Source organism: Amblyraja radiata, chromosome 5, assembly GCF_010909765.2.
Source record: "Amblyraja radiata isolate CabotCenter1 chromosome 5, sAmbRad1.1.pri, whole genome shotgun sequence".
Classification (NCBI taxonomy): Eukaryota; Metazoa; Chordata; class Chondrichthyes; order Rajiformes; family Rajidae; genus Amblyraja; species Amblyraja radiata.
Genome location: NC_045960.1, coordinates 14,173,870 through 14,199,233, shown reverse-complemented (window position 1 = coordinate 14,199,233; position 25,364 = coordinate 14,173,870). Strand labels below are relative to the sequence as shown.

The 25,364-nt window shown below is 49.5% G+C and overlaps 1 protein-coding gene across 2 annotated transcripts in view; it reads right to left on the bottom strand.

The window, feature by feature from the left end:
- LOC116973015 (xanthine dehydrogenase/oxidase-like) overlaps positions 1–24,609 on the bottom strand; it is an 80,469-nt gene extending 55,860 nt beyond the window's left edge. The window contains exons 1-6 of one of the 2 annotated variants that reach the window (XM_033020651.1): positions 24,475–24,609; positions 18,739–18,824; positions 15,785–15,842; positions 12,723–12,819; positions 9,702–9,810; positions 3,054–3,180 (exon numbers count right to left, since the gene is read on the bottom strand). In XM_033020651.1, coding sequence (XP_032876542.1) covers positions 3,054–3,180; positions 9,702–9,810; positions 12,723–12,819; positions 15,785–15,842; positions 18,739–18,810 — 463 coding nt within the window. In that variant the 5' untranslated portion in view covers positions 18,811–18,824; positions 24,475–24,609. Of the gene's footprint in view, positions 1–3,053; positions 3,181–9,701; positions 9,811–12,722; positions 12,820–15,784; positions 15,843–18,738; positions 18,825–20,932; positions 21,127–24,474 lie in introns of those variants that run through there. The other variant, XM_033020650.1, reaches the window with a different exon arrangement.
- Between the last annotated feature and the right edge of the window lie 755 nt (positions 24,610–25,364).

The following is a 25,364-nucleotide window of genomic DNA, read 5'->3' as shown; positions in this document are numbered from 1 at the left end:
ACACCCACACACATACGCGCGCACACAAACATGCACACATGTACACACATGCACACGCACGCACACACAAACTCACACGCACATGCACACACACGCAAGGAACTGCAGGTGCTGGAATCTTGAGTAAAAAAGTGCTGGAGGAACTCAGCGGGTCAGGCAGCATCTGTGGAGGGAATGGACAGGCGATGTTTTGGATCGGGACCCATTCTTTAGAGAGAGAGAGAGATGAGAGATGGATGGCAGAACGTATAAGAACGGGGTCAAATCTATCAGACATTTAAATCATTGGAAGGATTTTGAGGAAAATGGCAGAAAGGTGTGGAGCCAGAGGGTGGGTGGAACACACTACTTGACAGGGCGCTGTTTAGTTTAGAGATACAGCATAGAACAGGCCCCTCTGCCCACTGGGTCCATGCCGCCCACTAGTTCTATCCTTCTACACACTAGGGTCGATTTACAGATGTCAAATAATCTACAAACCTGCACGTCTTTGGAGTGTGCGAGTCATAAACAGTGACAAACTCCGTACCCACACGTCTTTGGAGTTTGAGAGATAAACGTGGGCACCCGGAGAGAACCAACGCAGACACAGGGAGAACCTGCAAACTCCACACAGCCAGTGTCCGAGGTCAGGATTGAACCTGCACCCGTGGAGTTGTTGGACATTAGGTGGGACCATCGAGAGTGAGGGGGAGAGTGGAGAGAGAGAGGGGGATGGTGGAGAGAGAGAGGGAAAGTGGAGTGGGGGAGAGAGAGAGTGGTGGAGAGAGGGGGGAGAGAGAGAGAGGGGGGGTGGGAGGGGGGGGGGGGAGAGAGTGGAGAGAGAGAGAGCGGGGAGAGAGGGAGAGAGGGAGAGGGAGAGAGAGAGGGGGAGAGAGAGGGGGGGGGTTTGGGGTGAGAGAGGGGGCTGAGAGAGCGGGGTGGAGAGAGAGGGGGGGGAGAGAGAGGGGGGGTGGAGAGAGGGGGGGGATCGAGAGGGGGGAGAGAGAGAGGGGGGGAGAGAGACGGGAGGGAGTAGAGAGAGGGGGGAGAGAGAGGGGGGAGAGAGAGGGGGGCGAGAGAGAGAGGGGAGGAGATGGAGAGAGGGGGGGTGAGAAGGTGGGGGAGGGAGAGGGGGGAGAGAGAAAGGGGGAGATAGAGGGGGAGAGAGAGGGAGAGAGAGGGGGAGAGAGTGGAGAGAGAGGGGGGAGAGAGAGGGGGGGGAGAGAGGGGGGAGAGAGAGGGGGAGAGAGAGGGAAAGTGGAGTGGGGGAGAGAGAGGGGGGGGAGAGGGGAGAAAGAGGGGGAGAGAGATGGGGAGAGAGATGGGGAGAGAGATGGGGGGAGAGATGGGAGGCGATGAGTAGGAGGCAGAGATAGGGGGCAAGCACGAGATGGGAGAGAGAGGCGGAGATGAGGGTGTGAGAGGAGGACGTGAGAGGGAGGAGAGGGGGGGAGAGTGGAGAGCGAGGGAGAGATAGAGGGTGGATGAGAGGGGGCAAAGAGAGGAGGAGAGTGGAGGAGAGATTTTGTTTGAAGGGCGAGGAGCAGAGAGGGTGAGAGGGGGAGAGAGGGGGGAGATCGAGGGATAGGGAGAGGGGGAGAGTGGAGACAGAGAGGGAGAGCGGGGGGGAGAGTGGAGAGCGAGGGGGCCGACACGATCGAGGGGGGCCATCATGAGTGAGGGGGGCATCAAGGGCTAACCGGCAAGGGGCCGCCCTGAACAAAGGAGGAACCCAGCGAATCACGATGCCAGGTGTATCTTAACCAGGATGGTGATATAGTTTATTGAAAATGTAGTGATGAGATAATTTGGTGATTTTGTGTTACGGAGGTGGGTCCGTCACTACTGCTTTGGTTTGTAAATATGACTTTTTATAATAATTGAATATATTATTTTAAATAAAGAAAAGGGGGGACTGGGTGGTGTGGGGGCGCTGCCGAGAATGAATAGAGACCCGGCAGTGGGGAACTTCCTACTGCAAGGTGCGGCAGCTGCCAGAAGACAGGACTGTTGCATGAACTTGTGTAACTTTGTCTGCGGCAGTGGCGTGGCGATACTTGTGTACTGCCTCGGTGAGGTCTGCTGTACGATTCTACTGGGTTGTAGGTAATACAAAGCATTTCACTGTAGCTAGCTACATGTGACTATAACGTAGCATTGAATCAGTGGAACTAACTGCTGCCCATATGCTGACCTCTCGCCCTCTACCTCACCCCCCTCCCACCCCCCGGCGCTCTTAATGGGATGAGCCATCTCCATAGAAACATAGAAAATAGGTGCAGGAGAAGGCCATTTGGCCCCTTGAGCCAGCATCACCATTCAATTTGATAATGGCTGATCATCCAAACTCAGTACCCCGTTCCTGCTTTTTCCCCATATCCCTTGATTCCACTAGCCCTAAGAGCTTAATCTAACTCTCTCTCTAAATCTCTCTCATCCAGTGGATTGGCCTCCACTGCCTTCTGCGACAGAGAAATCACAACTCTTGCTGAAAAGGCTTTTCCTCAACTCAGTCCGAAAAGGCGTACCGCTTATTCTTACACTATGACCCCTGGTTCTGGCTTCCCCCAACATGGGGAAAATGTTCCTGCATTTCGCCTGTCCAATCCCTTAAGAATTGTATATGTTTCTATAAGATCCCTTCTGGTCCTTCTAACTTCCAGTGAATTTAAGCCCAGTCGACCCATTCTTTCAACATATATCAGTCCCGCCATCCCGGGAATCAACCTCGTGAACCTACGCTACCCTCCCTCAATAGCAAGAATGTCCTTCCTCAAATTAGGAGACCAAAACTGCACACAATACTCCAGGTGTGGTCTCACTAGGGCCCTGTACAACTGTAGCAGGACCTCCTTGCTCCAAAACTCAAATCATCTCGCCATGAAGGCCAACATGCCATTAGCTTTCTTCACTGCCTGTTGTACCTGCATGCTTACTTTCAGTGACTGATGTACAAGCACACCCAGGTCTCGTTGAACCTACACTTTTTCTAATCTGACCCCATTCAGATAACAATCCATGGACAGGATGGATGTCCAGGGTGGAAGTGAGCCACAAGGAGCAGACTTTACCTTGGAGAGTGTCTTCGATGTCCTCCAGCGTGGGATTGAGGTCGTTCCGTAGCAGGGTGTACATGGACATGACCATCCCGGGGGTGCAGAATCCACACTGGCTGCCGTGGGCCTTTGCGATGCGCTCCTGGGGTGGGAATGAAAGCAGAGATGTCATGCAGGAAGCTCAATCACGCATGGAAACTTGGATAGAGTGGATGTGGAGAGGATGTTTCCACCAGTGGCAGAGTCTAGGACCAGAGGCCACAGCCTCAGAATTAAAGGATGTTTCTTCAGGAAGGAGATGAGGAGGAATTTCTTTAGTCAGAGGGTGGTGAATCTGTGGAATTCATTGCCACAGAAGGCTGTGGAGGCCAAGTCAGTGGATATATTTAAGGCAGAGATAATAATAATAATAATAATAATAATAATAATAATAATAAACTTTATTATGGACTCAAGGTCCAGACAAGGGGCAACATTACATTAAAAATGCATTGTATATCAAATATCATAAATATATATAAAATCATGGTATATCACATAAAAACATCATAATTTATATTTAACAAAAACCCACATTACTTAAGTTAAAAATCCAGATTAAAAGATGATCAATGTCCTACAACGAGACAACGATACCAGTGTCTCCACAACTGGGATTCGTAGCGTGTAGTGCTAACCCTTATGTTTGTCAAGGCCACAATAAGCACATTTTTAGAGTCATTTATCCTGCAAATGAATTTATACATGTGGTGTCTTAGGATAGCTTCAAAAGTACTGACTCCTGCAGCCACAAACATATTACTGGCACTACACCATCTAGGTTGCCTTAGCAGTGTTCTCATGGCATCGTTATATGCCACCTTTAGTCTCTGCATACTTGTCTTTAAATAGTTCGACCACAGGTGTGCAGTGTAGAGTGGTGTGCAGTATGCTCTAAATAGCAACATCTTCACCACATCTGCACACGCACCAAATTTACGCAAGAGGGTATTTGCCTGTACATACAGCATGCGTCGTTGCCTATAAATATCCTCATCATCTGTCATTTGTTCTGTAATAATATGCCCTAGATATTTTATCTTATTACAGAAACTAAGATTGTTGTCAGACAATTTAAAACAGGATATTTTAGGCATTTATCCTCTTTGGTTCTACAGACCATAACAGCACTCTTACTAGCATTAAATTTAATGTCATGTTCCACACCATACACAGAACATATAGTAAGGAGCTGCTGGAGACCAGCGCTAGATGGACTAAAGTCCACAAGATCATCTGCATACATAATATGGTTCACTAAAATATTACCAATCACGCACCCAGTGTTACAGGCTTTCAACTGTTTAGAGAGATCATCAATATATAGATTAAAAAGGACTGGGGACAAAATTCCCCCTTGTCTAACACCATTGCTAACCCCAAATGGGGCTGAGACCCTATTGCCCCATTTTATTTGCATAGTCTGGTGGGCATACCAGTAGGCCAGATTTTCTAACAATATAGATAGATTCTTGATTAGTACGGGTGCCAGGGGTTATGGGGAGAAGACAGGAGAATGAGGTGAGGAGGGAGAGATAGATCAGGTGTAATAATTGCCTTTCAACATTCTGTACCAGGGTCTCTGTCTGCATGGCTCCGAGTCTGTGCATCGTATCTAATCGGTTTGATTAGTTGAGTTTAGTTTAGTCCATTGAATTGAGTTTAGTTAATTGTCACGTGTACCGAAGTACACTGAGGTATCAGGGTTTATTGCCACGTGTATCAAGGAACCATCCTCTGCTTCCTGATACTGCCTGTATTGGAAACAGTTTACAATTATGTACAACACTTTATTCATGATTTTAAGAGATCTGTAATGATTGTGTCACGGTGACAGGAACACAGGAAGACAAAGGGGGCAGTTGTTGAGCAAATGAAGTGAGGGGGTGAACACAAAATGGACAGAGTGCTGGAGTAACTCAGCGGGACAGACAGCATCCCTGGGGAACTTGAACTTTGGAGACGTTTGGGTCGGGATCCTCCTTCAGTCTGATTGTGTTTGGGGAAGGACAAAGCTGGAAGAGAGGTGGGGCTGGGACAAAGCCTGGAGAGTGATAGTTGGATACAGGTGAAGTGGGGGGGGGGGGTCTGAATGTAGATTGTTTTGTTCAAAGTCCAGAGATGATAAGACAAAAAAGTGTCAGATCAGGATAGAAGAGGTATGAAATGTGAGGCAGGAATAGTCAGAGAGTGATACAGCGTGGAAACAGGCCCTTCCAACCAACTTGCCCACACTGACCAGCATGTCCCAGCTACACTAGTTCCACTTGCCTGCGTTTGGCCCATATCACTCTAAATAAGTCCGATCCATATACTTGCCTGATTGCTTCTTAAACGTTGGGATAGTCCCTGCCTCAATTACATCCTCTGGCAGCTCGTTCCATGCACCCACCACGCTTTGTGTAAAAAAGCGACCGCTCAGATTCCCATAAAACCTTTCTCACTTTACATTCAACCTATGCCCTCTGGTCCTCGATTACTCCACTCAGTCTTTGTGAATATAGTCGGTAGAGGTTACAGGAGAATATAGGTGGATGGAAGGGGGAAGGGAGAAATGGGTGCACATCCAAGTGGAGCACAGGAAAGAGGGAAATATTGAATCATTACACCGTTGTGTTGTAAGCTAGCCAAGTGGAGTACGAGTGCTTGTGCTAACAATGGCGAACACAGCCCTGTCCTCACCAACAGCGGCATGGTGGCGCAGCGGTAGAGTTGCTGCCTTACAGCGCCAGAGACCCGGGTTCAATCCTGACTACAGGTGCTGTCTGTACGGAGTTTGCATGTTCTCCCCGGAACCTGCGTAGGTTTTATCAGAGAACTTCAGATTCCTCCCACACTCCAAAGACGTACAGGTTTGTAGATTCCTTGGCTTCAGTAAAAATTGTAAATTGTCCCCAGTGTGTAGGATAGGGCGGGTATAAGGGGTGATCGTTGGTCGGCGTGGACTCGGTGGGCTGAAGAGACTGTTTCCTTGCGATATCTCTCTCGTCTAGTCTAGTCAACTCGGGAGACCGCGGAGCTGCGGACTACTCACCATCGTGGGGCTGGCCGGCCTCGGAGCGTGGGGAGCGGTGGTGACGCGCTGCTGCGACTCGACTCCTGGGGCTCGGAGGCTCCAGCAACGCAGCCGCAGGTCCGGTGGACTGGGACATCGGGAGCTTACGGGTCCGGGGGAAGAGAGAGACCGCTTCCCGGAGCTCCCGCAACGCGACTTCTCCAGCCCGTGTCGCGGGGTTGGAACGACCGGCACGGCTTCATGGCCGTGGGACATTCCAGCGCCCGCCGGGGGCTCCAACTCTGTGTCTTTTGGACCGGGAGCGGGGTCGTAAATCGCCCGGCACGGCCTAGAATGGCCGTGGGACATATCATCGCCCGCCTGGGGCTTGGACATCGGGAGAGAAGTGGAGAACAGGGGAGAGAAAAGACTTTGCCTTCCATCACAGTGGGTCCACTGTGATGGATGTTTGTGTGAATTAAATTGTGTGTATGTCTAGGAAATTGTCTTTGTTTGTATGGCTGTGGAAACAGAATTTCGTTTGAGCCTCACTGAGGCTCAAATGACAATAAATTGTATTGTGTTGTAGTCAGCTCTTTCACTCTCCATTCCCCAACGTGCTGCCACCTTCTGGTAGTCTGAGCTCGTACAGTTCTTCGGTTATTGCAGGCTTGTGTTTATTTTACACACAGCTTCAGATTGCACTACAACCTTTGGCCACTCTGCTATTTTTGGATTTGGATTTGCCGTTGTCCTGATTGTTGATCATCGAGTAATGTTCACTCTGTGAGCTTCGTGCAAACATGGAACGGCTTGGCACCCTGAAAGGCAGCCTGGATTTGACTTTCAATCTGCACCTCAGTTAAATAAGCGATAGGAAGTTCAAACACACAGTGCAGAGGGAGGTCCGGCAACCCATTGTGCCCGTTTACGAAGATATTGCCAGGACCAGAGGGTCTGAGCTCTAGGGAGAGGTTGAACAGGCTGGGACTCTATTCCCTGGAGCGCAGGAGGATGAGGGGTGAACTTATAGAGGTGTATAAAATCGCGAGCGGAATAGACTGCACTGAATCTCTTGCCCAGAGTAGGGGAATCGAGGACCAGAGGACATCAGTTTAAGGTGAAGGGGAAAAGAGTTAATAGGAATCCGAGGGGTAACATTTTCACACAAAGGGTGGTGGGTGTATGGAACAAGCTGCCAGAGGAGGTAGTTGAGACAGGGACTATTCCAACATTTATAGACCTTATAGAAACTTACAAATTTCTTAAGGGGTTGGACAGGTTAGATGCAGGAAGATTGTTCCCGATGTTGGGGAAGTTCAGGACAAGGGGTCACAGTTTAAGGATAAAGGGGAAATCTTTTAGGACCGAGATGAGGAAAACATATTTTACACAGAAAGTGGTGAATCTCTGGAATTCTCTGCCGCAGAAGGTAGTTGAGGCCAGTTCATTGGCTATATTTAAGAGGGAGTTAGATGTGGCCCTTGTGGCTAAAGTGATCAGGGGGTATGGAGAGAAGGCAGGTACAGGATACTGAGTTGGATGATCAGCCATGATCATATTGAATGGCGGTGCAGGCTCGAAGGGACGAATGGCCTACTCCTGCAACTATTTTCTATGTTTCTATGTTTAAGATTTAGTTAGACAGGTACATGGATAGGACAGGTTTGGAAGGATATGGGCCAAATGCAGGCAGGTGGGACTAGTGTAGCTGGGACATGTTGGGCGGTGTGGGATAGTTGGTCCGAGGGGCCTGTTTCCACTCTATATCACTCTATGATTCTATGACCTCTGTGCTGGGACTCAGACGTTCAGCATACAACCATGGACTTGTTGCAGCAATGTCAAAGGCCATTTGGCCCAAGCCATGTAGCTGGGGCTTGATGGGAACAGCCTGGTTAGTCTAACCTTTCTCTGCTGCCTCCGTCTTTTACTTCAACAACTTGTCCATTTGTGGAGTTGTGAGATTTGTCCATTTGTCCAGAATTGTGAGGCCAATTCTGGAGTATGGTGTACAATTTTGGTCGCCCAATTATAGGAAGGATGTCAACAAAATAGAGAGAGTACAGAGGAGATTTACTAGAATGTTGCCTGGGTTTCAGCAACTAAGTTACAGAGAATGGTTGAATGTTAGGTCTTTATTCTCTGGAGCGCAGAAGGTTAAGGGGGGACTTGATGGAGGTCTTTAAAATGATGAGAGAGGTAGACAGAGTTGACGTGGATAAGCTTTTCCCATTGAGAGTAGGGAAGATTCAAACAAGAGGACATGACTTCAGAATTAAGGGACAGAAGTTTAGGGGTAACATGAGGGGGAACTTCTTTACTCAGAGAGTGGTAGCTGTGTGGATTGAGCTTCCAGTGGAAGTGGTGGAGGCAGGTTCGATTTTATCATTTAAAAATAAATTGGATAGGTATATGGATGGGAAAGGAATGGTGGGTTATGGTCTGACTGCAGGTAGATGGGACTAGGGGAAAATAAGTGTTCGGCACGGACTTGTAGGGCCTGTTTCCGTGCTGTAATTGTTATATGGTTATTTGAATTTCATAAATGTCATGAATTTCACACTGCATCTCTGTAACTAAACTAAACTAAACTAAGAGGCACTTTAGACAGGATGATGAGGTCGGAACTTGAGGTTGGAGGTCGGAACTTTCCCTGCCTGAACATTGCTCTCCTCATAAGATACACACAAAAGTGCTGGAGTAACTCAAATGGTCAGGCAGCATTTCTGGAGAAAAAGGATGGATGACATTTCGGGTCAAGACCCTTCTTCAGACTGTCTGAAGAAGCGTCCCGACTTTAAACGTCACCTGTCCATGTTCTCCAGTGATGCTGACTGACTTGCTGAGTTACTCCAGCACTCTATCTTTTGTGTAAACCAGCATCTGCAGTTCTGTTTCTGAAGACTCTTATTACTACTATATTCTGCACTCTGCATCTTCCCCTTTGCTCTACCTATTGTACTTGAGTTTGACTTGTATTTGTGTACAGCATTATCTGATCTGACTGACTAGCATGCAAAACGAAGCTTTTCGCTGTACCTCGGTAGAAGGGTACAACACAGGAACAGGCCCTTCGGCCCACAATGTCAGTATCATCCATTCCCTGCATATGTATGTGCCTTTTCATCAACCTGTCTAAAGTGCCTCGTAGTTTAGTTTAGTTACAGATACAGTGTGAAACAGGCCCTTCGGCCCCTCCAACCAGTAATCCCCGCACAATAACACCATCCTACACCCACTAGGGACAATTTTACATTTACACCAAGCCAATTAACCTACAAACCTGTACGTCTTTGGAGTGTGGAAGGAAACCGAAGATCTCGAATAAAACCCACGCAGGTCATGAGGAGAACGTACAGACAGCACCCGTAGTCGGGATTGAACCCCGGACTCTGGCGCTGCAAGGCAGCAACTCTACCGCTGCGCCACCTTGCCGACCTTAAAGATTACATTTGCTGGCCTTTGTCTCCACCACCTCCCCGATCTGTTTGGATAGCATGGGACACCAAGCTGTTGACTGTACCTCAGTACACGTGACAATAATAAACCTAAACCCACACTTTCATTCCCGCCTCCATTGTTCCCACTCCCTCCGGGAAGGAAGACTCGGCACCGGCATGGCTCACCTGGACTGGATGGAGCCGAGTGGCGGTGCTCCCGATCCCCTCCACGGTGGTGATGGCGGTACGGTGGAGAGAGCAGAGGGGGGCCAGGCAGGCGTTTATGGCAATGTGTCTGGGGAGACAGAGTTAAGGAGGGACGGACCGAGCCATGTTGTCCCCACGGATTGGGAAGCACGGGGTGGCTGTGAACCAAGGAGCGGATCGTACGGAGAACGGGCACGGAGGCTTGTAGGAAGGGGGGGGGTCACAGGATACGTGTGGAGACACCCTTCCTTGTCCCAGTGCTTGTCCACACAGCACCCTTTTATGCTCCTGTCCCACTTAGGAAACCTGAACGGAAACCTCTGGAGACTTTGCGCCCCACCCAAGATTTCCGTGCGGTTCCTGGAGGTTGCAGGTGTTTGCCGGACGTTGCAGGTAGTGGAAGCAGGTAGGGAGACTGACAAAAACCTCCGGGAACCTCACAGAAACCTTGGGTGGGGTGCAAAGTCTCCAGAGGTTTCCTAAGTGGGACAGGGGCATTATAGACATCGTGTCGTAGGTGTCACAAACTACACACACCACAGGGCACAGGTTTAAGGTGAGAGGGGCAAAGTTTAAAGGAGATGTGCAGGGCAAGTTTGTTCCACGGTGGGGGCCTTGAACGTGCTGCCAGGGGGTGGTGGTGGAGGCAGATACAATGGTGGTGTTTTAAAGGCTATTATATACGTACATGGAGTTGCAGGGAATGGAGGGATATGATGAGAGATATGAATCATTATTAGACACAGGTGAGGAGCCGGTACTGGTGGACGGCTAATGTTGTGTCTTTGTACTCGGCTTGTACTCGCTAGAATTTAGAAGATTGAGGGGGGATCTTATAGAAACTTACAACATTCTTAAGGGGTTGGACAGGCTAGATGCAGGAAGATTGTTCCCGATGTTGGGGAAGTCCAGAACAAGGGGTCACAGTTTAAGGATAAGGGGGAAATATTTTAGGACCGAGATGAGAAAAACATTTTTCACACAGAGAGTGGTGAATCTCTGGAATTCTCTGCCACAGAAGGTGGTTGAGGCCAGTTCATTAGCTATATTTAAGAGGGAGTTAGATGTGGCACCTTGTGGCTAAAGGGATCAGGGGATCTGGAGAGAAGGCAGGTACAGGATACTGAGTTGGATGATCAGCCATGATCATATTGAATGGCGGTGCAGGCTCGAAGGGCCGAATGGCCTACTCCTGCACCTATTGTCTATGTTTCTATGTGTGTTTACAGAGGGTTACAAGGAAAAGCCTGGGAACTATAGACCAGTGAGCCTGACATCTGTGGTAGGCATGTTACTGGAGAGAATGCTGGGGGATAAGGATAGACAGGGGGTGATTAGGGATAGTCAGCATGGTTTTGTATGTGGGAGATCGTGTCTTATGAATCTGATTGAGTATTTTGGAAGAAACAACCAAAAAGGTCGATGAGGGTAAAGCCGTAGATATTGTTTATCAGGATAAGTGTGATCACAAGGAACCAGTGTGAACGGGTGGCCGAAGGTCAGCATGGACTCCGTGGGCCGATGGACGTTTTCATGCTGTATCTCCACAACTGAAATTAAAAAACAGGTCTCTGACCTATAACACTCTCCCGAGCCCTGCCATTTACTGTGTAAGTCCTGCCATGGGTTAACTTACCAAAATAGCACACCTTGAACTTTTCCAGGTTCCTTTCCCTACTTCCCTCATTCATCTGCATCCTACTGTGATCTTAGATAGCTTCCTTCACTGCCCATGACACCACCAATCTTGGTGTTATCTCCAGACTTATTACCAATGTTAACAACACTGGTGACAAACCACAATGGAGCCAGCACCAATCTCTGTGACACTCCACTGGGTACCGGACCTCCAGTCTGAATAACCACCCTCACAAATACATTTCCTCTCCTGCCACCAAGCCAACGTTGGATCCATTTGGTTTAGCCCACCTTGGGTTCCACGTAAACCAACCTTCCATACCAGTCTACCATACGAGACCATGCCCAATGGCTTGCTGAGGTCCATGTAGACAATGTCCACAGCCCAGCCCTTGTCAGTCCTCTTGGTGATCTCAATGGTCACAAATGCAACCAAATTTGTGTTTTTATGGGAGTGATAGAATCTGGTGGAAGATCACGTGTACGTGGAGACAATAATTAGTTAGAAACATATTAAATAGGTGCAGGAGTAGGCCATTCGGCCCTTCGAGCCTGCACCGCCATTCAATATGATCATGGCTGATCATCCAACTCAGTATCCTGTACCTGCTTTCTCTCCATACCCCCTGATCCCTTTAGCCACAAGGGCCACATCTAACTCCCTCTTAAATATAGCCAATGAACTGGCCTCAACTACATTCTGTGGCAGAGAATTCCAGAGATTCACCACTCTCTGTGTAAAAATAGTTTTTCTCATCTCAGTCCTAAAAGATTTCCCCTTTATCCTTAAACTGTGGCCCCTTGTTCTGGACTTCCCCAACATCGGGAACAATCTTCCTGCATCTAACCTGTCCAACCCCTTAAGAATTTTGTAAGTTTCTATAAGATCCCCCCAGTTGGGATTAACGTAGGATTAGTGCCAATGCAGGTTGCTTGTACATGGGACTCCCGGTGTCCAGGTCTGGTCAAGAGAGTGAGGAATCTTTATGGACAGCTAGCTCTCTGGAGGAACTTCCCCCTTTTTCCATTTCTAAGCATAAAACCATTGACAGAGGAGCAGAATTAGGCCATTTGACCCATCGAGTCTGCTCCACCATTTGATCGCAGCTGATGTATTTTCCCTCAGTTCCATTCTCCTGCATTCTGCCCACAACCTTTGACGCCCCTACTAATCAAGAACCTTTCAATCTCCGCTTGGCAAATACCTACTGACTTGGCCTCCACTGCCCTCTGCGGCAATGAATTCCACAGTGATTTCCACCAACCCTCTATCTCTTGCAATGATAACGTTGAACATGTCGCACTGAATGCCACGGTGGGGAAGGTTTTCCTCGGTTCAGGAGCAGGTGGGTGAAAGGATACACGATCTTCCCCTGGGGGACGTTGTACTTGGAGACCATCACGGTGCAGGAGCCGCATCCTCCCTCTCCGCAGCCGAGCTTGGTCCCCGTCAGGCCCACTGACGCTCGTGTTAAGGAAAAACGTGATCAACAGGCAGGGCCGGCAACAAGGACCCACCACGGTGCAGCCCGCCGGGTGCCGGTGGCTGCTGCTGCTGCCCAAGGTGCGTGGGTGGGCATCATCGAACAAGCGGGGGACTTGGACCACGGATACCCTCGGAGGAGGCGCCGCCCATCGTGGGAATGGAGATGGTGGATTAGATTGTACCGTGCTAGGCTGTGTCGCGACACACCGACAATGTAAAGTGAAAACTGGTCATCAAAGGAGGTGGTCAGATGGTTTACACTGGAGATACCTCATCCAGTGGAACCTGTGGGGCAGGTGGGCAGTCATTTACAGAGGATCTAGTGGCCAGTGGTGGAGTTTACAGATGGACCATTGAACCCACCGGTGAAGGTGTACAGATGGTCCAGTGAACCAGTGGTGGAGTTTACACGATGGACCATTGAACCACCGTTGAAGGTTTACAGATGGTCCAGTGAAACCAGTGGTGGAGTTTACAGAGGATCAGTGGTGGAGTTACAGATGGACCAGTGGTGGAGTTTACGTTGGACCAGTGTGGAGTTTACAGTGACCATTGAACCAGTGGTGGTTTACAGATGGGACCATGAACCAGTGGTGGAGTTTACAGATGGGCCAGTGGTGGAGTTTACAGATGGACCGGTGGTGGATACAGAGGACCATTGAACCAGTGGTGGAGTTTACAGATGGGCCAGTGGTGGAGTTTACAGATGGACCGGTGGTGGAGTTTACAGATGGACCGGTGAACCAATGAAGGTTTACAGTTGGACCAGTGAACCAGTGGTGGTTTACAGATGGACCATTGAACCAGTGGTGGAGTTTACAGATGGGCCAGTGGTGGAGTTTACAGATGGACCGGTGGTGGAGTTTACAGATGGGCCAGTGGTGGAGTTTACAGATGGACCGGTGAACCAATGAAGGTTTAGTTGGACCAGTGAGCCAGTGACAGTTTACAGAGGAACCAGTGATGGAGTTTACAGAACCAGTGGAGACAGCGATGGAGGTTCCAGAAACCAGTGGAGCCAGTGATGGGGTTTATGAAGAAACCAGTGGAGCCAGTGATGGAATTTACAGAGGAACCAGTGGGCCAGTGATGATGATAACTAGCAATGGGTTGATGAAGTTTACAGTGCTGGAGTGTGCGGAGCTGGTTCACTGTGTATTTGCATTATGTGTTATTCCACAGTGGGGTTTCCCTGCCACGTGCTAGAGCAGGGTTGTTTTTGAGTTTGGAGGCATGAGTCCTGTCCACAGGGATCAGTGTTGGGTCCCTGTTGTTTGTCACATGGTCATAATCTGGATGAGAATGTCGGTGACATTAATATTATGTTTGCAGATGATACTAAATTTGGCGACATAGTTGTCACATAAGATAGACACAAGATGCCGGAGTAACTCAGCGGGTCAGGCAGCATCTGTGGAGGAAATGAATGGGTGATGATTCGGGTTGAGACCCTTCTTCAGACTGAGAGTCAGGGGAAAGGGGAATGGGACATATAGACGGTGATGTGGATGTAAATGAATGGAAGAAGGTTCTGTAAACTTTAAACAGGATATAGATCTGATGGGAACATGGACAAGGCAGTGGCAGGCAGCATTTAACTTGGTCAAGTGAGTCAACTCAAACCAGGCAAAGACACAGTGAATGTCAGAGGAGTGGAAGAGAGAGAGAGCTTGGGCTACAAGTACATCGCACACAATACAAAGTACATTGCTGATTGCTATTTAGGTGAACGACTCAGGTGTGATGATACGGGTTGTAGGTTTTCGGATTAAACCAGTGAACCATGAAGAAGGTTTATCTATTATTACAATGTAAACTTGATCCATTGGTCCAAAGGGCCAAGGAAAGGCAGCTGGGGTTTATTTCACATAGTGCAAAGTGTTGCAGATAAGGTGGGAATAAATAGGGCGGGATTTACACAGTAAAATGGGGAGGGTTGCAGAACAGAGACCGTGAAGTGCAGGGGCAAGGTTGAAACAAGATGGTGACACCGGTTGACAGGGTAGGCAAAGGAGGCATTGGACATGCTTTCCTTCATTGGTCAGGGCATTGAGCACAGAGTAACACAAAGAAGGAAAGATGCAGGTTTACAAACTAAGACACAAAGTGCTGGAGTAAGTCAACGGATCAGGCAACATCTCTGGAGAACATGAATAGGTGACGTTTCAGGTCGGGACTCTTCTCCTGACTGAAGAAAAGTCCTGACTCAAAACGTCACCTATCCATGTTCTCCAGAGATGCTGCCTGACTCTCTGCGTTACTCCGGCACTTTGTGTTTTTCACTGGATACAGGTGTAGGGCGGCATGATGACACAGCAGTAGAGTTGCTGCCTTACAGCTCCAGACACCCAAGTTCAATCCTGACTATGGGTGCTGTCTGCACGGAGTTTGTACGTTCTCCTTGTGACTGTGTGGGTTTCCCCCGGGTGCCCAGGTTTGCTCCCACACTCCAAAGACTTGTAGGTTAATTGGCTTTGGTAAAATTGTAAAATTGTCCCCAGTGTGTGTAGGATAGTGGTAGTGTGTGAGGATCGCTGGTCGGCAAGGACTCAGTGGGCCAAAAGGGCCTGTTTGAGCCCTGTATCTCTAAACTAAAGTAAACTACAGACACAAAATGCTGGAGAAACTCAGCAGGCCAGGCAGCATCCCAGGAGGGAAGGAATGAGTGATGTTTCGGGTCGAGACCCTTCTTCAGAGTTCTTCAGAACTAAACTACAGCTGAACAAATCGTTACCAAGACCACATTCGAGGAAGTACATACAGTTCTGGTTACCCTGTTGTAAGGAAGGATGCTAATAAACTGGAAGGGCTGGGGGAGCTGGGAATGTTCAGCTGACCCTGAGTGGGACCCTGAGTTAGGAGGGTCTAGTCCCGCACCTCCCCCCTCTTTCCACATCCGTAACCCGCGGGAGACGCCAATAGCGAGAGGCAAGGATACATTTTCTCCTCAGGTAGGTTATCAGGTTGAGTTCAGGGTCCACATTCCTCTCCACCACCTGCAGGCAATGAAGCAAACACAGCAGAACAGATGAACATGCCTTAGTATCGAGCAAACACTCTTTTTACATCAAGGCTCAAGTTACAAGGTTCAAGTTTATGTGCCACATGCACCAATTAAGATACAGTGAAATGAGTTACCATGCAGCCATACAATCAAAAAGAGCACAACACACAATAGAATTTACCATAAACATCCACCACAGTGGAATCAACATTCTTCACTGTGATTGTAAGCAATAACGTTCAGTCAATCCTCCTGTATTTCCCCCTTTGTTCCCTCTACATGCCTTCCCTCTTTCAGTTTACACGCCAGCTAAAGAATGGCCAGCCGGTCGCTTAAAATGGCCGCCACGACTCTTTGAGCAAGTGAGTTGAAGAGGCTCACAAACATTCCGCGAGGAAAAACGAACGCTGCGTTTCCTTCTTAAACGAGTGACCCCACTTAGTTTGAAAAGGTGGCCAACTTGTTTTACATTATCCGCACCAGAGGAGCTAGTGGGATGGTCCAGAACAAGGGGAAGTGAAGGAAACGTATGAGGATTAGATTAGATTAGATTTACTTTATTAATCCCCTTATTCAGGGGAAATTCAGATATCCTTGCACTGTGGGGGAAGGCACAAAGTCCAGTCCCCATCCTCTTGTCCACCCAGAGTCGGGCCTACTGAGGCCTCCACAGTCGCCGCCACGGCGCCCGATGTTCTCGCCGGTTGATGATGCTCCGGCGTCGGGAGAACCCCCAGCGGCTTGGGGTGCCAGGAACGGCCGCCTTCCCACCGGAGACCGCGGCTTCCAAGCCAACAGACTGCGCCGAACGGAGCTCCACACACTGGCGATCTCGGTGAGAGATCCCAGGCTCCGGGATGTAAAGTTCAGCGCCGCAGCTGGCCGCTCCACAGAACCGCGGCTCCACAATGTTTTTATCGGCGGTCCCAGCATACTGGAGTTCCAGTGCTGCGACCCAGGAAAGGCATCGCCCGCTCCGCAACAGCGCTACAGCGCTGCGCCGCCAAAGCCGAGGTTCTGGCCAGGTCCCCTCAGGGAAACGTCGCTCCAGGACCCGCTGGTAGGCCGCAAAGACAGGTCGAAGGCTCTGCTCGGAGGAAGGCAGCCCCTCCGACCAGGTAGGGACTTGAAAAGCAGTTTCCCCCTTCCCCCCCACCCATAAAAAGATTAGACCTCCTGACTACACGCTTTGACATACTAAAAATAATTAAAAAGAGGTGAAAAAAAACAGACAGCTGCAGGACAGGCAGCCGTTCAGGACAGCGCCTCCTCCGGATCACGTTCTCATATCCCTCTGTTACAAACACCAGGATCTTACGTTTCAATCATGAGAGGAATAGATCGGGTAGATGCACAGAGTCTCTTGCCCTGAGTAGGGGCATCGAGGACCACAGGACATAGGTTCAATGTGAAGGGGAAAAGATTTCATTGGAATCTGAGGGGTAACTTTTTTCACACGAGTGGGTGGTGGGTGTATGGAACAAGCTGCCAGAGGAGGTAGTTGAGGCGCTGTAATACGGCTGCGGCTCGCCTGCAGTCTGTCTGTTTTTACTTTTTTGTGTTGTTTTTTTTTGTCTAGTTTAGTAATTTTTTTGGTTATTAGGTGGTGTTATGTGTGTGTGGGGGGAGGGTGAAACAGGGCTTTCTGTCTCTCCCTTCGGGGGAATGCGACTTTTTTGTCGTATCCCCCTTCTCTTCCCCCGTCTGCGCTGAGGCCTAATGGCGGAGCTGGCGGCCTCCAACCTGCGACCGACCTCGAGGGTCCGGAGGTAGAACCAGTCAGGACTCACCAACGCGAGGCTGGCCGTCTTCGAGCTGTGGCGACGTCCGGGTAGCGGCACGACTCGGCGCTCCAGTGAGGGCGGACGGCGCGGGGCTGAGACACTCCCGTGCGGGCGGCACGGCTACCAGCTGGAAGGCGCTCCCGTGTGAGCAGCCCGGTGCGGGGCTGAGACGCTGCCGTGTGGGTGGCCTGGCTACCGGCTGGAAGGTGCTCCCGTGTGGACGGACCGGCTCCCGGCTGGATGGCGCTCCCGTGGGGGCAGCCCGGTGCGGGGCTGAGACGCTCTCGTGTGGGCGGCCCGGTGCGGGGCGGAGACGGTGCTCCGGTGGCTGAAGCGGCGTTCTGGCGGCAGCGACCTGGATCCGGGGCTTGGCCGCGGGCCAGTGGAGGACAATGTCGGGAGCTCGCAGGTCACAGGTTGATGCCTGTTTTTCGGAGCACCCGTTGCAACAGCTGCGTCCGCTGGACTGGAGGGCGGCAGCTTCGACCACCCCCGGGCCGCGGAGCTTGAACCGCGGGACTGACTTACCATCGCCCGGTGGGGTATCGCCTCGGCGCAGAGGGAGAAGCGGAGGGAAGAGACAGTAACTCTAAGACTTTTGCCTCCATCACAGTGAGGAGGTGTTTGGTGAACTCACTGTGGTGGATGTTAATTTGTGTTTATTGTGTGTTGTTATTATAACATGTATGGCTGCAGGCAACAACATTTTGTTCAGACCGAAAGGTCTGAATGACAAATAAAGGATTCAATTCAATTCAATTCAATTCAATCCCAACGTTTAAGAAACAGTTAGACAGGTACATGCATAGGACATGTTTGGAGGGATATGGACCAAACACAGGCAAGTAGGACTAGTGTAGGTGGGACATGTTGGCCGGTGTGGGCAAGTTGGGCCGAAGGGCCTGTTTCCACACTGTATAACTCTATGACTCAGTGCGAGTTTCAAGCTCGTATCACTGGAAGTAATGAGAGATGGGGAGATGCGATAGGAATTAGAAAAGAAGACATCATTTTGAACTGCGATACATCCAGGTCAGGACCCAGAGTAAACATTCCATTCTCTCTACATCTGTTATTGATTCAGGATCCTGTTGCTCCACCTACCTTGTGTCCATTGACATAGAAAACCAGTTCATCGCTCTCCGATGTCGTGGAGCTCCCCCCACCATCATTCATTCTCCGAGTTGTTTCTAAGAATAATACAACAGGATATTAGTTTGCAGACAACACCGTTGCGGAGGGCCAGATGAGACGGAGTATAGGAAAGAGGTGGAGGGAGACCTTAGTAACATGGTGTCACGACAACAACCCCTCCCTCAATGTCAGCAAGATGAAGGGGCTAGTTATTGACTTCAGGAAGCATGGCGGAGTTCGTCCTAATCAGCATCGATGGTGCCGAAGTGGAAATGGTTGTGAACATCAAGTTCCTTGGCATTAGTATTACCAATGATCTGTCGTGGACCAACCACATCGATGTGACAACCAAGAGGCCCCACCAACGCCTCTACCTCCTGAGGAGACTGAGGTCATTGGGCGTCTCCAGTGACTCTTACAAACTTCTACAGAAGCACCGCAGAGAGCATGCGGTCGGGTGGCATCACAGTTTGGTTTGGGGACAGCTCTGCCCAATACGGCAAGAAACTACAGAGTTCTAGATATAGCCCAGTCCATCCCACAGACCAGACTCACCGCCAGAGACTCCGTCTACACTTCATGCTGCCTCGGGAAAGCAGCCGACACAATCAACGACTTGTCCCACCCCCAGTCATTCCTTCTTCTCCCCGCTCCCGTCCGGCAGAAGGTACAGAAGCTTGAAAGCGCGCACCACCAGACCAAGGAACAGCTTCTTCCCCTCTGTTATCAGGTTTCGGAATGGTCCTTCCATAAGCTAGGCTACTGTCCGATTCACCTCTACCCCATTGCGGACATTGGACTTTGTCTGTGGAACTGGTGCGCTACAATGCTGAGAACTATATTCTGCACTCTGTATCTTCTCCATTGCACTACCCATTGTACTTAAGTTTGACTTGATTGTATTTATGTCTAGTATTATCTGTTCAGTTGGGATAGCATGCAGAACAAAGCTTTTCACTACATAATACAGGTGGCAATAATAAACCTAAACCTACTCCTCTGAATCTGCTTGTTTGCCAAGATTGAGCCACCTTTGATATTTCCCTGGCACCTAGGAATGAACAATTATTGAAGTTACAATACAATACAATACCTTTTATTTGTCACTTCAACCTCACATGAGGTTCAAACGAAATTTGGTTTCTGCAGCCATACAAGAAAAGAACCAAGACACACACCAACACAATTTACACAAACATCCATCACAGCGAGTCTCCTCCTCACTGAAATGGAAGCCAAAGTCTTGTCTCTCCCCTGCTCTCCATTCCTCTCCCGAAGTCAAGGTCAAAGTTAGCAAGTCCGCGGCCACTCAAAGCCACGCCGGGCGATGTAAGGCCCTGCTCCGGGTCTTGGTGTTGGAGCCCCCGGCGGGCGCTGGCAAGCCCGCGGCAAATTAAAGCCACGCCGGGCGTTGTATGGCCCCGCTCCAGGTCACTCTCAACCCCGCAATTCGGGCGGGAGAAGTCGCCGTTGCCGTTGCCCCGCAAAGCGGTCTCCCACCGGGGACCCGCGATCTCCCGGTGTCTCCATCCACCGGAGTCGGGTCGCAGCAGCTCGCCACCGCAACTCTCCCCGCTCCGAAGCTGGCCAGCTCCACGGAGGTAGGTCCGTAGTTCCACAGGTCCACGGCTCCACGGAGGTAGGTCCGCAGCCCCCGCAGCCCCCGCAGCCCCCGCAGCCCCCGCAGCCCCGAGACCGCTCCACGCCGCTAGGCCCCAACGGCAACGGAGACCCGACAGGGAAAAGGTCGGGTCTCTATGCAGGGAAGAGATCTAAAAGTTTCCCCCATCCACCCCCACCCCCACACATACACATTTAAAAACCCGCTATAAACTAAATCCTCAACAGGATCAAAAATATAAAACATACAGACAGACAGACTGCAGAGGCCGCTGCGACGTCGGTCGCGCCGCCCACATTATATCGCCCACAAGTTCATCCATACTGTTCCTCAATACTTATTAAGGCCCATCTTGTCAACAGAAACATAGGTACCATAGTCATAGCGTTATATAGCATAGAAACAGGCCCTTCAGCCCATCGCACCCCTGCCACACAAGTTACGCTAGTCCCATTTGTCTACGTTTGGGCTTTTTCTTCACTCAAGTGCACCTCTATTCAGTCATCTCTCTCCCCCTGTAATACCAGCTCACTTCCATCTCACCTGCACCACGATCTGGTTCTGAACCACCGTTGATGTTTGTCTCCTCAGAAGTAATCGGACCTGGAATCCTTGATTCCACGATGAATGCAAGATAGCACTGAGAGGAAGAAGGCAACTCCTTACTTCTTGTTAGTTTCCTCCAAATTGCCGTTTGGAGTTTTCAGCTGTCAATCATTAACAGAGGCGGGACTGATTAAACTTTCCCAATACAGACGCTGCCCTTGAACTTCACCGCTGGTCTCAGTTTCGTTTCACCATTCTAGAGTTATGAAGAACTGCAGTTTATTAATGGAACAGATTTGAAGACTGTAACTGACGTGGCTCTGGACAAGTTTTTGGATTATTCAGTTTAATAATGCTGCAGGTACGTTGGATGGTTGTTCAATGTTACAGCACTGAATGTATCTTCCTGGGGGGAGTTGAGAAGATCCTCTTATGTCTGAGGTGGGGGCTCAGTGGGAGGGAACTCCACTATGGGGAGCACTGAGTGTGTGTCCAGAATCTGCGGTGTGTGTGTGTGCGTGTCCAGAATCTTGAGTATGTGTGAGTGTGTGTGTCCAGAATCTTTTGTGTGTGTGTGTGTGTCCAGAATCTCGTGTGTGTGTATATGTGTGTGTGCATTTGTGTGTGAGTGAGTGTGAGTGTGTCTGTGAGAGTGTCTGTGTGTGTGTTTGTATGTGTGTGCGAGTGTACGAGTGTGTGTGCATGTGTGTGTGCATGTACGTGTGCATGTGTGCGTGTGCGAGTGTGTGTGTGTGCGAGTGTGTGTGAGTGTGTGCATGGGTACAGGTGTAAATAGATGAGGGGGGCAAGGTCGGTGTGGGTAAGTTGGGCCGAAGGCCTGTTTCCACTCTGTATCACTCCGTGACTCCATGAGTCAGCAATTGGGAAAGGGTTACATTGTTAATTTAATCTTCAATATTTATTCCAGATTGTTCATAGGACATACCAGGAGAAAACTGAAGACTTTGAGCGTCTCGCCAATGAATTCAAGAATGACTTGGAAAATGATCAGCGTGCCTTTTATAGCAACCGTGTCTATCTGGGAAGGTTCAATAAACATGGACTATTTCAGATACACAAAAATGCTGGAGAAACTCAGCGGGTGCGGCAGCATCTATGGAGCGAAGGAAATAGGCAACGTTTCGGGCCGAAACCCTTCTTCAGACTGACCTCTGGACTATTTCAGATTGGATTCCAAAAAAAGTAAAACTGAATTTATCTCTCAGATGTTCTGTTACATTTGCAGATTTAAAAACAGTGAGATGTGCTAAACTCTATTCTTAACTTTAACAAGGTTCTCCCAACATCTACAAGTCGTGGGTATTTTTAAGGAGGAGATTCACAGGTTCTTGATCAGTACAGGTGTCGGAGGTTATGGGGAGAAGGCAGGAGAATGGGGTTAGGAGGGAGAGATAGATCAGCCCTGATTGAATGGCGGAGTAGATTTGATGGGCCAAATGGCCTAATTCTGCTCTGAGGATTTATGAACATTTACAACATGTGGTCTGGATTGTGGAGAGTGTAATCCCTGGGTGCTGTATGAAAAGCAACTCATTGACTGGAGGAGCTACTAGTGGGCCATTGCTCCTGTTAATACCAGTCCATTCTCAGCTGCTCTTGTGGCATTAATAAGCTCTTGTCTTTAGATTATTTGTGCGTGTTTTGTTTTCCAAACTGCTGGGAATGTATTCTCACTGTGAAATAAAGAGGGTGATGCATCACAACATTGGGTCTCCGGGTCGATTCTTACTCAGAAACAGAACTGGTCACTGGTCACATCTCCAGTCCCACAGTGACGCCTTGGCTCAGCACACAGTTGGGGAGACGCATGATATGTTGCCCTTCACTGAAGGAGGACAAAACCCACTTGCTCCAATTGTGCACAACTTTGTGGACATCAAGATTCCAGTCAGAAGAAAATAAGTCTGTCCTCAAAATCCTATCACCTAATTTTAGTCTGCAGTTAATCAAACGGTACATTTAATCAAACAGTATAGATTTAGTAAACAAAAAAACTGCAGATGCTGGTTTATTTAAAGAAAGACACAAAGTGCTGGAGTAATCAGCGGGCCAGGCAGCATCTCTGGAGAACATGGATAGGTGACGTTTCGGGTCAGGATTATATTTTAGGCTGATTGTGGGGGGGGGGGGGGGGGGTGGCGGGAGCTTGAATAGAAGCTTGAATAGAAGCTTGAAAGCGCGCACCGCCAGACTAAGGAACAGCTTCTTCCCCTCTGTTATCAGGTTTCGGAATGGTCCTTCCATAAGCTATGCTACTGTCCGATTCACCTCTACCCCATTGCGGACATTGGACTTTGTCTGTGGAACTGGTGCGCTACAATGCTGAGAACTATATTCTGCACTCTGTATCTTCTCCATTGCACTACCCATTGTACTTAAGTTTGACCTGATTGTATTTATGTCTAGTATTATCTGTTCAGTTGGGATAGCATGCAGAACAAAGCTTTTCACTACATAATACAGGTGGCAATAATAAACCTAAACCTACTCCTCTGAATCTGCTTGTTTGCCAAGATTGAGCCACCTTTGATATTTCCCTGGCACCTAAGAATGAACAATTATTGAAGTTACAATACAATACAATACCTTTTATTTGTCACTTCAACCTCACATGAGGTTCAAACGAAATTTGGTTTCTGCAGCCATACAAGAAAAGAACCAAGACACACACCAACACAATTTACATAAACATCCATCATAGCGAGTCTCCTCCTCACAGTAATGGAAGCCAAAGTCTTGTCTCTCCCCTGCTCTCCATTCCTCTCCCGAAGTCAAGGTCAAAGTTAGCAAGTCCGCGGCCACTCAAAGCCACGCCGGGCGATGTAAGGCCCTGCTCCGGGTCTTGGTGTTGGAGCCCCCGGCGGGCGCTGGCAAGTCCGCGGCAAATTAAAGCCGCGCCGGGCGTTGTATGGCCCCGCTCCAAGTCACTCTCAACCCCGCAATTCGGGCGGGAGAAGTCGCCGTTGCCGTTGCCCCGCAAAGCGGTCTCCCACCGGGGACCCGCGATCTCCCGGTGTCTCCATCCACCGGAGTCGGGTCGCAGCAGCTCGCCACCGCAGCTCTCCCCGCTCCGAAGCTGGCCAGCTCCACGGAGGTAGGTCCGTAGTTCCGCAGCTCCACGGCGGCAGCCCCCGCAGCCCCCGCAGCCCCCACCCCCCACACATACACATTTAAAAACCCGCTATAAACTAAACCCTCAACAGGACAAAAAAATAAAACATACAGACAGACAGACTGCAGAGGCCGCTGCGACATCGGTCGCGCCGCCCACATTATATCGCCCACAAGTTCATCCATACTGTTCCTCAATACTTATTAAGGCCCATCTTGTCAACAGAAACATAGGCACCATAGTCATAGCGTTATATAGCATAGAAACAGGCCCTTCAGCCCATCGCACCCCTGCCACACAAGTTACGCTGGTCCCATTTGTCAGCGTTTGGGCTTTTTCTTCACTCAAGTGCACCTCTATTCAGTCATCTCTCTCCCCCTGTAATACCAGCTCACTTCCATCTCACCTGCACCACGATCTGGTTCTGAACCACCGTTGATGTTTGTCTCCTCAGAGGTAATCGGACCTGGAACCCTTGATTCCACGATGAATGCAAGATAGCACTGAGAGGAAGAAGGCAACTCCTTACTTCTTGTTAGTTTCCTCCAAATTGCCGTTTGGGAGTTTTCAGTTGTCAATCATTAACTGAGGCGGGACTGATTAAACTTTCCCAATACAGACGCTGCCCTTGAACTTCACCGCTGGTCTCCTTAGTTTCGTTTCACCATTCTAGAGTTATGAAAACTGCAGTTTATTAATGGAACAGATTTGAAGACTGCAACTGACGTGGCCCTGGACAAGTCTTTGGATTATTCACAGTTTAATAATGCTGCAGGTACGTTGGATGGTTGTTCAATGTTACAGCACTGAATGTATCTTCCTGGGGGGAGTTGAGAAGATCCTCTTATGTCTGAGGTGGGGGCTCAGTGGGAGGGAACTCCACTATGGGGAGCACTGAGTGTGTGTCCAGAATCTGCGGTGTGTGTGTGTGCGTGTCCAGAATCTTGAGTATGTGTGAGTGTGTGTGTCCAGAATCTTTTGTGTGTGTGTGTGTGTGTCCAGAATCTCGTGTGTGTGTGTGTATATGTGTGTGTGCATTTGTGTGTGAGTGAGTGTGAGTGTGTCTGTGAGAGTGTCTGTGTGTGTGTTTGTATGTGTGTGCGAGTGTACGAGTGTGTGTGCATGTGTGTGTGCATGTACGTGTGCATGTGTGCGTGTGCGAGTGTGTGTGTGAGTGTGTGTGAGTGTGTGCATGGGTACAGGTGTAAATAGATGAGGGGGGCAAGGTCGGTGTGGGTAAGTTGGGCCGAAGGCCTGTTTCCACTCTGTATCACTCCGTGACTCCATGAGTCAGCA